The sequence below is a fragment of the Olea europaea genome, chromosome 22 (assembly GCF_002742605.1).
Source record: "Olea europaea var. sylvestris chromosome 22, O_europaea_v1, whole genome shotgun sequence".
NCBI classification, from domain to species: Eukaryota; Viridiplantae; Streptophyta; class Magnoliopsida; order Lamiales; family Oleaceae; genus Olea; species Olea europaea.
The window spans coordinates 2,732,180-2,743,977 of NC_036258.1; the positions used below are offsets into that span (position 1 = coordinate 2,732,180).

The 11,798-nt window shown below is 35.0% G+C and overlaps 2 protein-coding genes across 6 annotated transcripts in view; one reads left to right on the forward strand and one right to left on the reverse strand.

Annotated features, from left to right (window-relative positions):
- The window catches only part of LOC111371353 (serine-rich adhesin for platelets-like), a 9,779-nt gene extending 5,830 nt beyond the window's left edge, over positions 1-3,949 (forward strand). For all 3 annotated transcript variants that reach the window (XM_022993284.1, XM_022993285.1, XM_022993286.1), the window contains exons 10-14: positions 225-304; positions 381-1,831; positions 2,123-2,233; positions 2,336-3,179; positions 3,727-3,949. In XM_022993284.1, coding sequence (XP_022849052.1) covers positions 225-304; positions 381-1,831; positions 2,123-2,233; positions 2,336-2,904 — 2,211 coding nt within the window. In that variant the 3' untranslated portion in view covers positions 2,905-3,179; positions 3,727-3,949. The remainder of the gene's footprint in view (positions 1-224; positions 305-380; positions 1,832-2,122; positions 2,234-2,335; positions 3,180-3,726) is intronic.
- A 965-nt stretch (positions 3,950-4,914) lies between these two features.
- On the reverse strand, positions 4,915-8,004 carry LOC111371355 (AP2-like ethylene-responsive transcription factor TOE3). Of its 3 annotated transcripts, none has more exons than XM_022993288.1 (10): positions 7,317-8,004; positions 7,212-7,237; positions 7,096-7,126; positions 6,926-7,013; positions 6,693-6,838; positions 6,496-6,540; positions 6,285-6,376; positions 6,078-6,196; positions 5,923-6,000; positions 4,915-5,618 (listed from the first exon to the last, which is right to left on the reverse strand). In XM_022993288.1, the coding sequence occupies exons 1-10, from the start codon at positions 7,790-7,792 to the stop codon at positions 5,430-5,432; spliced, it is 1,290 nt and encodes a 429-aa protein (XP_022849056.1). In that variant the 5' UTR covers positions 7,793-8,004; the 3' UTR covers positions 4,915-5,429. The 3 variants fall into 3 exon arrangements, with proteins under 3 accessions (XP_022849056.1, XP_022849055.1, XP_022849057.1); XM_022993287.1 differs by having other exon boundaries at positions 5,923-6,006; XM_022993289.1 differs by lacking the exon at positions 6,496-6,540 and having other exon boundaries at positions 5,923-6,006; positions 7,317-8,003.
- Between the last annotated feature and the right edge of the window lie 3,794 nt (positions 8,005-11,798).

Genomic DNA, 11,798 nt, shown 5'->3' on the forward strand with positions numbered 1-11,798 from the left:
TTTTTTTTTTCACAAACTTTCACTATGTGAAGAGTCTTTAAAATACTGTGGAAATATAATAGTAGTTGTTTGTCAGACAAACATCTGTCACAAAACTATTATACGGTACTGCGCTGTGGAATTTTAGCTTGTATTACATGTGGCAATTGTGATCTTGGCAGTGATTACTGCTGAAATATCTGGATTGCTTTTTTCTTGCTAACAAAAATTTTCTCGCCGTGCAGAATTCGGTGAACAGCATTAGAGTTTCTCCACCAAATAGCAGCTCTGGTAGATCTGCTGCTCTACCTGCTGGAGCCTCATGGTATGTCAATTACTGATCTGTTGTCTCTTTCAATTTGTATGTCACTATTTCTCAGCATTCAATTTGCCTTCACTAGGGGGATTCGTTCTTCCAATAATCAACCCTTGTCCACAAGTATACCATGTTCCAATGGACTACATAAGCATAAACCTAATGCCTGTAATGGACCGGTGACGTTTTCTACTGCAGTTGCTAGCTCTAGTCAGGTTTCTTCGTTGCATAGTGACTCTGGAAAGAAGCTGGTTCCTAGTGAAGAAAGCAACACAAGTCTAGACAAAAGCAAACTGGAAGCCATAGAACATGTGAAAAAGGATTCTAGCACAGATAGCAGAACTATTTTGAGTAGTTCCTCCTCGTCTGTACTTTCTGTTACTTCAACAATAAACAGGCAACACGGTCAACCTACATCCAAGGACAAAGATGGAGATGCCAGCATGCTACCCTGTACCAACAACTCAGTTAATCAATACCTAAAGTCTTGTGGTCCTGATTCAGACACAGATTCCAATGATTCTGCAGATGGAAAAATTGAAAATTTATGCTCTGAAATTTTTTCTATGAGCATTGATAGACATCAACAGTTGCAGAATGGCTATGCTGAGCACATTGGAGAACCATTGATATCGCAGACCTCTGGAATATCTGCATTACCAGTTGATGAGGATTATGCCTCAAATCGTCTCTCTCCGTTGAAATTGGAAACACACATGCAAGTCTCGCAAGTTGACTCGCTTCAGATGGAAGATAATCTATTATCTTTTGATAAACAAAGACTCAAGGATCCAGAGTTTGCTTCTAGCAGAAACAGTATACCAGATTCTTCTCACTCTACTCATCTTTCAAGACATTCTAATATTCATTCTCCAACACAAAATAATTCTGACGCTTCAGTCAGGGTCAATGTTGATAGGCAAATTGTACATACAAAAGACAATTTGATAGTATCAGCTTCTAGTAATTCTGTTATGTCAAATAAACATCCTGACAATGAATTCAGTAGTTCTTCTGATCCAGTGAATGATGTTGAACATATTTATTTGTTTCCAATTAATAAGGATAAAAATTCAGTTCTGGGAAGATTCAAAGGTGAAGCAGCCTGTCACAGTCATCCTGCTGCTGTTGATACGGGGGAAAGCAGCATAATATCAGATATTTTGTCGATGGACTCTTATTCATGGGATGACTCGATACGTTCACCTCAGAACCTGGCAAAATTGTTTGGTGAAACTGATGAACGACAAGGGCCTTTCGGAGTACCTAGTTCGCGGAAAATCCAGAATAGCAATCAATCGAGGTTTTCTTTTGCTAGAGAGGAGGAACGTATGAACCGAGCATCTGACTTTGGACTAGCTATCAATTATGTTGAACAATCTCTTAAGGACCGCCCATTTGGCAATGATTTCACAAACAGCAACAGCTTTCATCTTGAAAAGTTTGGTTCTCACAATAGGCTATCTTTATTTAATGGTGTGGAGTCAGATAATTTTGCCAGCAGTCATTCTTACATCTCTTCTAACAAGGTTCCTGGTGAGTTGCGATTTATACGAATTTCAATGAAGTTTATTCATAGTTTGTTGTTGACTTGGCGGGGTTGTAAGTTTCTTTTTATTTCTCGGATATATTAGTAACCTTGTCATGGAAATTGACACTTGCGAAGTATACATGTTCAATTTAGTTCTTTCTTGATCAAAATATTCTTGTGCCTCATGAGAAACCTAGGGATATTTTCAATTTGTGTTTTCCATCTGATGGAATTTATTCTTATGTAGCTTTCTATTTTTCTCTCTCAAAACATTTTTTCTGGGTGCCTTTGAACAGTTTCAAGATCTCAAGTTTCTGCCCCCCCGGGTTTCTCAGTGCCTAGTAGGGTACCACCTCCCGGTTTTATTTCTCACGAGAAGACAGGGCGGATATTCGACCCACACTCTGGTCCGTTAATTTATGCTAGGCACTTAATATTTTCGGACTTTTACTTCATGTTAAAAATCTTGTGTTTGGTTTTGAATTATCATTTTATTCTGTCTTGTGCAGGAAATTATATGCCCGATGCTTCGCTTTTGCCAAGAAATCAGTATCAGGCATCCCCAAGTGGTGATTCTATTAGTAATGCCGAAATTGAGTTTATGGATCCTGCAATTTTGGCAGTTGGCAAAGGGATACTTCCTGGTAGCCTAAACAGCTCAGGCTTGGGTGCAAGATTAAGTTATTCTCCGCAGTATAGTACGCTTGAAGAATTAAGATTCCAGTCCTTGTTACAAAGATCAGTTCCTACTCATCAAAACCAGAGATTTACAGACCCGGGTGACAGTTATTCTCCCCTTGGCGATGCTTATGGAGTTCCTTCTAGGGTGCTAGAGCAAACCCTAACCAACAACCTGTCCCCATTTTCCCAGTTCACTCTTCCTCAGCCTAGAAATGCTGTAACATCCAATGGCCAATGGGATGGGTGGAATACGGTGCAGGGTGAGAATGCTTTAGGTATGGCAGAACTACTCAGAAATGAGAGATTGGGACTTCCTAAGTACTACAATGGTTATGAAGATTCAAATACCCGCTTGCCAAATTCTGGAAACCTATATAATCGGGCTAATGGGATTTAAATTTGGTTGGAGACTTATATGGCACTGTTGGTACTGATAGTGTCAATGGTAAAATAGGAAAAATCTTGTGCGAATTAGAGAATGCCTGCTTTAAGGACTTCAATGTTTGGCAATCGGATGACCTGATCACTTGCATTGACTAAACGGACCTAGGCATGGAATGCCCGAAATATTTGTGTTCGAGGACATTAGAGTGATTCACGAGTAGTCTGATGGCACTGCTTTTAAGTTGGTGGAGGATCAAGCCCTTTCAACAGGGAGTCCCAAACCAACAGGTAAAATATTGGCTCTCTTTAATATGGTTTATGTTGTTGATTCGTGAACGAGGCTGTTGTGCATGTATATCACGGGAAATAATAAATGGAGTAGAGTATTAAAAAAGTAGATTAGAGGCTTAATGGTCACTCATGTATGTCATTAGAAAGATGAATGTTACTAATCTAGTTCAGAAAAGAAAGAACAGTGAGCTTGTTGTACCATCAGACACTTCTTTCCGTAAAACAAACTTCTGTATTAGACTCAGATTTCTCACTAACTGTTTTTCCCCCCTTCGTCCTCTTCGTATCTTTCGGCTCTTGGTAAGATGAAAGAATCGTTTTGAAGAAGATACAAACTTTGCGATCCTAATCCTTTTTATACTTGAAAAACACAAAGTAACTTCACCTTTCCCTCGTCCTATTGTACATCTCAATTTCCATGGAACTTACGGAATAATGGAGTTTTGAGATGTTAATCTGGACATGAATAGACTGCTACTGCTACTACTATTATTATTTGCACACTGCTCATTTTGTTCATAGCCTTTCACCCTCATATTTTCAGGTAAAGGGTGCTTGAGATTCAGGCCTAATGTGATGGTCATGCAAGCAATGTTGTGCACGATGAAATCAGCTTGTGATCTTTTCTTTCGTAATGCTAAAGCTTGTTAGTTTGTTTGAAGTTGTTCTACAGAGGTGATCGAAAATACTTTCTTTCACAGTGGTGAAAATTGATTTGTGTGTAGGCAAAAATTCAAAAATGGGAAGTTTAGGCCCTGTTCTCTTTACCGTTTTCGGGTCGTTTTCTGTTTTCGATTTTTCAAAACGGTGAAAACGTGTTCTCTTTCCGAAAATGGGAAGTTTATAGTTTTGTTTTTGCTTATTTACTTGAGAGTATGATCGAGATCGTTTTCACAAAATTCAATGAATTCACATGCTGGTGAAAAATCTGTAGCTGAATCAACGTGGAAATGGTGAAATGGACGAGTACCAAAAAATGGTTGGAGGAAAATATGTAATTATAAAATGCCATAATAAAGCGTGTTATTGAGAATGCAGTAATTTTGAGTTTGTCAATAGTATATGGGGAAAGAAAATACTACGAATAATGTGAAAACAAGGGCACAATAATCGTACCAAATTTGAGGACTTCCATCAAATGTCATAAAATTAAGTATTTATTACTTGCTTTTAAATTTGGAAAAGAAAAAAAAAAAACGAAGAAGCTAGGTTAGATGTATTTGTACTACATTTTTAATAATTACATCACAATTTAATTACATGAAAGGTCATAATCTTAACTCATTATTACATTTCCATTCTCAACTTTTTCATTACATTCTTTTTCAAATTAACACTCGTATTTAACAATGATTTTCGTTCAAAAATTCCAGCAAGAAGACTTGTGACATTATATTTATAAATAAGCAAAAGAAAAAAAAAGAAGAAGAAAAAACAAATGAAAACTAAAATAAATATTTGTCCCAAGAATATAAACATGACAATAAGTAAAGACTAAAAGCTTCTATAAATGTGTGAATATAATCACCAGTTCGAAAGTTTTGCTAGTGTTTTTGAAATGAAAATATAAAAACCAAAATCACGAAAAGGAAACAACATGAGCAGAAGTTGGTGTGTTAGTTAGTGAAATGAAAAGTTGACGATAAGACATCCTGTCCGGCCCAAGGAAACCTTTGCACGCCTTTGTTACCTTTTGGGAGGCCTACGCCCTATAGAAACTGGAGTGCAATAATAAGTAAATGTTGAAACCTTTAATACGATTAAGTCTCATAAAAATAATTAGAAGTGCGGTGGAATTAAAAACACCTTCGTGGTGAAAATATAACAATCCATAATAGAAAGAAAAATATTTGCATCTTCTCGGCTCACCCCAAGCCTTCCAACCCATAACTCATCCCTCCTGTTGCTTTCCTTTTCGTTTCTTTACTTCTTTTAACTTCTTATTTCAATTCATCCCAAGGATGCCTCAATCTTTCTTATTGGCACATGATATGACACGTGATGAAGATTACTACTACTATCGGGCAAGTTTAGCACAGCGCGATGTGCTAATGATTTTTGCTCCTTTAAACTAAAAAATCTTTTCGAGATTAGAAACAATATCAACAACACCAATAAAAGAATAAAAACCATTAGCCTCTGTTCGGCCGATCATCCCACTGGCACCAGACAGCGACACAAGTCCTCGGCAGAATTGAAACGTTTCCGAACTTCTGCACATCCACATTTCAAGCAGGCAGAGAGACATTATGGGGGTGGCCTAGTTTGAAGATGGTATAGAGATTTGTCTGTTGAGAGAGAAGTGGTAGCTGGTGACGAGAATCCTGATGATGCTGCAGGAGAGAAAATCGCCATTGGAATGGCTTGACTGTCCACTCGCCACCCCCAGTAGGGTAGTCCTTGTGAAACTTCAACTCTCTTCTCCGCCACCCTTTCCTGCCAAATTATCCCATAATCTTAGACGCGTCTGGCATGTTTTTATTTCCTCAGTTTCTCAACCACAATTAAGAAATCAAGATTCAGAAATTTATCACTCCAATCATTTTGTTTACCTAAATACAAATGAATTCTTGTTCAAAATTAATGTCACACACCCCGGATCATTTTGATCATGAAAGTTGGAACTGTATTAGATTTCACCCAAATTACTCTCCTTTTCGTGGCCGGTAAATGAATTAAAATGGAGATGGTGCAGTTGTCAAATGGAGCCTATAAATCTTAACACAGTCGATAAATTTACCTCGCAGAAGGAAACTAAGTTAGGATTTAGACCAGCCCGCGATGTCGTTAATGGCAGTCCCTTAAGAGGTGAATCCATCTGTATCTTCAAGAGCAAATAGAGTGTTTTTATCAACAATGCTACTACAAAGAAATGTATTATTGAATTCATCGTACCTTCGATTTTCTTGCATTTTGTACATCGTAAGGTTGGAACTGAGGCAATGCCAAACACTCATTCTCCTTTGGGGAAGAGGTCGAAATCCCCAAGTTTAGGTCTAGATCATTTTGGCTACCTGCGTAGTTTGTATTGTATAACGAACAAACTCTTTCGAACATAAAAGTGCAAACCCGATACAATATAGAAATTATATCGATCTATACCTTCAAGCATACTTTCCCTATCGTATTTACTCGACTCAAAGTTAGTAAAAGCATCCCTTCCATTACACTGGATGGCCGCCTTGTCATAAGCCCTACGTTGCAGAAAATCAAAAACGGAAAAACGAGTTGGATAACGCCCAATTGCGATCGAGAAATTGAGTGAAAAACAAACTTATAATCAGAAATGAGTGTAATTTATGATTATTAGGACCTTGCAGCCTCTACTTCAGAGTCGAATAGCCCAAGATATATATACCTGCAGTGTAAGCATTGCAATCCCCACCATAAAAATCCAATTCCCATTTATTTCTTGTTTCAAATTATGCTCAAATCTTCTCAAGAATTATTATTTCCCATGAATTCTTAGTTCATAATTATTTATTCTGCAGGTTCAATACAGATTCTTACTTTTTGCCATGAAACTGCCCCATTCGAGCTTCCCATCGGCCACATTTGTGTAGCGTAACCCCTCTGTACCTGGAACTCCCTCTTGAAAAACCAGTGCTGTGACGTCGTAATATTTGCACAAGTTCCTCTTTACTCAGATTCTTCATCTGCACCATTATGGTAAAGTTCGATAATCTGAATGATAAGGAACTGAACTAGAACGAACGTTTCTTTGTATCATATTCCTTTCTAACCTGATTAATTTCCTCTTCATAGTCACCAAGATTGAAATTAATATCGGCGTCAACACCCCGGAACTTGATTGCAGCTTTATCATATGCTCTAAAGAAATAAAAATTAAATTTCGTAAGAATTAATAATATAATTTGAAGATAAAAAAAATAAAAAAAAATTGATAATTTACCTGGCGGCAGCAAGAGCAGTGTCAAATCCACCTAAAAACAAAACCCATCAATATTTACCAAATATAGAAACTAACTAAAAGAAAATAAAAATAAAAAAAAATTAGTACATCCTTACCCAAATAAATTTGTTTCCCACAATCCCTGCACCCAAAATAATAATTAATACAAAATTAAAAAAATAAATTTCGTTATTGGATTCATTGAAACGAGAAAAAATTACCAAATATGGGATTCCCATCTGCCAGTTCTTCTATAAAAAGTGACCCCTCTGTACTGTGAGCTCTTGGAAGGTGGGCCTCTTCTACTTTTCTTGGGCTGTACATGTTGCACCTGCAGCTTCTGCTGTTGTACCAATTTTCTTCGTTGATCAACATTATTATTGGCTTTCCCCATGTTCAACTCACCGATTTCACTCATCGGGAAGAGCTCCCGAGTCACGGGCTCCGGTACAGTCAAGCCACGATCCTTCACAACTGGGCTATTTCTATCGAGGATGGCGAAGTTGAATGTATACGAGGTTTCGGGGGAACACGTGCTGGAGCCTTCCCCATTTACAACAGATGAAGTCGACGTTACAGGGGATTCATCTTCCTCAAAATTCACTTTCCCATTCAAATCAATGCTCAGATTAAGATCAAACATCTCTTCTTCTCTCTTTCTATACTCTCTTTGACGAGAATTAACATATAGGGACATCGGAAAGAAAGCTGATCAGAGCTAATGGGTATTCAAGGCAAAGTATGTTTGATGCAGAGTTCAATTTTTATATATAGAGACAGAAAGACAGATAATTTATGATTGCATTGCAAAAAGGAGCATAAAATCATCGACCAATGTGAGATGCCTTTTTTACACAGTGAAGGAAGAGAGAGAAAGATGGAAGTTTTCTTGTACATCCAAGGAAGAAGATGGAGGAACATTTATCATTCTCCCTGTGAGGTTTTTTTTTTATTATTATTTTTTTTTTACTTTTGTCTTTTATGATAATTTCTTTTTAGTTTTCATCAAAATAAGTATTTGTTTATTTCTGTTTGAACTTTTACTGAAAGCGGGCGTAGGTGATTTCGATTATGGTTTTTGTCAAAATAAGTAATTTTCTTTTATTAGAAATGGCCTTCAGTTTAACCCTTTACTCGACCAACTTCGTTAGTTGAAAAAGTTGTATAAAAAAGTGAAATACATTAGTCGTTTAACCTGCCCACCTCAATTAGTTGGACGTGCAAGATTTCATTAGAAAATTTTCGTCAATTTTCAATTTAAGTAAAATTTTCATTGTCTCCATAACGTTTGCTTATTGTTTCTTACAATAAGTAATTGTACCAAAAAGTATTTAACAATTAAAATTAATCTTAAATATTAAAGAGCAAAATCGAACAAGTTAAATTATATTACTCAAACTTATTGTCTATTTCATAGGAAACAAACAAGTAATAGGACAAGTGAACAAAAGAGGCAAAAGAAAAACAAAAATATATAAAAGGACAAATTAATCGCCACTTTGTTTTCTTATTTTTCTTGTTTTTTCCATTTTCGGACAGGCCAATTAAAACTCACCCATTTCAACTTTCAAGGTTCCCAAATTCTCTTTTCTTTTCTTGTATTTGTAGTCACGTGTTTGGACAACTAAGACTCGTCCAATCCCATATTAAGAATATGCTTTCCCAAAAATAATGTTCCGCCAAAGGGTAGTAGGTTCAACATAGACCATTCTATCATCGGTGAAGAAAGATAATTTATATAAAAATTATAAATAAATCGAGAACTATATGGTTCGATTGAAATTTCTAAAATTGATATAGAGATGTCATAAAGTATCGAATTGTTCATAGCCCTGATATTTTAAGACCACAACTTGATTTGTGCAAGGAGAAGCAAACAATTCTTTATAGTCGAGTCATGTTGATCAATGTTTCACGTTAAACTTTGATTACAAAAAATAAATGAATAATACCTCAAAGCATGTCGTAAATAAAACACAACACTTTTCATTTTGTTAAGATTTCAAGAGTGTAGACTATGATACGAGAGAGTGGACCAAATAAAGAGAGGAGATAAGGACACACTTTTGTCTTCCACGATCACTTATTGCTAATGTTATAATTTCATTTCAAACTATTGACAAGTGTTTCATATTTATTCAACATGTTAAACATTATATCGATGATATAATTGTTGCAAAATTCTTTAAAAAATTATTCATCTGTGAAATATTTTATTTAGACGATTAATTGCGATTATCTTAACTATTAAAAGATAAATAATTAAATATTTAAGATCTAAATTAACGTAAAAAAAAAAAAAAAAACTTTCATCGTGATAAATAAAATGGTACCTCGTATTATTATACACGCAATCATTGTTCTCTAAATGAATCATCAAGTATTAATTAATAAATTCACGTGATTCGTAAGGCAAACAAGTTGGGGGGAGAACCTTAAAAAATCTACAATTATTTATTAATAAATTTCGTTAATGTCTAAACCCTAATCTTTTGAGTGGTCCGACAATTTCTTTCTTTTTCAGGCATCAATGATCAATCCAGCAAGATAATAATTAAATATTATAATTATCGATGCGATTTTGTTGGACCACTTGTATTTTCTCAATTAAAATACGAATTATTCAAATCAAACCTTCGAAAGCTGCTAAAAAAAATTATATTTCCTCGGACAAGGAATTACCACGTTTTCCTTTTTCTATTCTTTTACTTTATGAAGTCGCATTTCTTGACTTTAACCTAAATGTTATTTACCAATAAAATCTATTAAGATTTCAAATTTCAATAATTTCTAAGGGTAGTTGGGGAAATTAGTTGGCTACCCATGTAACTTGTGAAATATTGCTTGTACCTTTTGAAATTTAGTTGGATTCAAAGTGCAATCAACTTAAAATATTCCAAAATTAAAAACAAAAAGAAAGAAATTATTCTTTCGGTGCACGATAAAGCTATGCCCTACATTTTGTGAGAAGAATTTACGATGAATTTATGAACATCTCATGACCATAGTATAAGAGATGACAAGCCATTGTTGATAATTTTAAGACGGTCTCTTATTAAAAATCACGTTTGAATGTTTGAATATACAAATTATCTTATTTATATTTTTTAAATACGACATAATTTCAAGTTGAACTTAAATCCCGTGAATTCTAAAACGAAAATATATTAATAATAATAATAGTGAAATCAATCAATCTCACTTTGGTGGATCCCTCCATATGTGTGGAATCATGTCACTTCAATCTTAAGTTTTCTAGTATTAAAACAAATTAATTGCTACTCACAAATCAAACTTTGGCACTTGCCCTAACATTTCAACTGTAATGAATCACGTGATTTATTTTTTTATTCAATTGTTATTGTAGTTACGTAACCTAATTATTTATAAAGAAATTTGTGAATTTAGTTGTTAAATTATCAACAAGTGGCCATTTATCCTTGATTTTTAAAAATAAACAAATCGATCTTCAACATCGAGTTATACTTGCATAATCAGTTCGTAAAGATGAACAAACATATGACATCTATTGAATTATTATTAGCCCCGCGTGAAAACATGTCGTAGTTCAAATTTTAAGGTGGAAAATAAAATCTAAATTCACAAACTTAACATGTGAAGGTTATGTAATTACTCAATCCCTGTTCGATACAAATTTTTTTAAAATTAATTTTCAACGACATGTTCTCTTAGGGCTTGTTTGGGCTCGATTTTTTCACCAAAAAAATTGATTTTTTGACCGTTATTTTACTATTTCAGTAATCATATTTGACCTCTTCTCTCACAGGTGGATCCCACTTTTCTCCTAACGATTAAAAAATCAATTCTCAAAATCACTCACAAACAGACTCTTAATATAATATTTTTGAACAAGGACCCATAAATTTTTCTTACTTCATGATACATTAAAAAAAAAATCACTTTCATAAAATTTATTTTCAAATGATTTATACAAACAAGCCCTTAGCGAAGGTCGATTTATTTAAGGAAAAAAAAAAGGCGCGTATACAGAGAGAGAGAGAGAGAGAGAGATGAATGGGGGTAGAGAGAGAATCAATTATGCTTTAAGGACAAATACGGGGGACCTTCCTCTTAAGGTAATTGTCCAACCTTAAACTCACCTTTTACTCCTACATTTGCTTTCCAAATCCGGTAACCTCAACTACCCGCCACCCAATCAATTTACGCCACCTCTAATTTGTGACCCGACCACTAAAGCTAAGCAATTTTCCTTTATGTACATCAAGTTTGATGCTGTGACATAACAAATTTTTATACATTAATTTTAACAACACTTTAAATAATCAATGACATAAAACTTGATTCTTCACGAAATGTCAAACTTATTACGCACAAAGAATGTGCAAGTAATTTAATTCAAAACTAAGGGTGTGTTTGAGCCCATTATTTGGCATTATAATGAGATGAATAATATTTTTATTGAAAAATGTGTAGTTGAAAAATTTTTAATTTACGTGTAATATTATTTTATTAAAAATTGTGTGGTTAAAAGTAGGAAAGCGAAAAATTTAATTTAATATAATGAGAAATAATGAGACTCAAATGGGGGCTAAATGCTATCTTTTTTGGAGAAGTGCCAGAGCTACAGCCCCCTCTACATGGCGGCTAACGGCCCCTCACAACAGGGGACCCATGCCTTTTTTTTATTGGTGCGAACCCTTGTTGTGAAGGGGGGGGGGGGG

Bases quoted from the DNA above. Each gene is read 5' to 3' on its own strand.
- LOC111371355 (XM_022993287.1), bottom strand. From the start codon at position 7,792: ATGTCCCTATATGTTAATTCTCGTCAAAGAGAGTATAGAAAGAGAGAA. The intron at 6,839-6,925 runs GTTAGAAAGGAA...ATAATGGTGCAG, and splicing joins ATGAAGAGGAAATTAATCAG to ATGAAGAATCTGAGTAAAGA. The intron at 6,007-6,077 runs GTACGATGAATT...TTGCTCTTGAAG, and splicing joins AAAATGCAAGAAAATCGAAG to ATACAGATGGATTCACCTCT.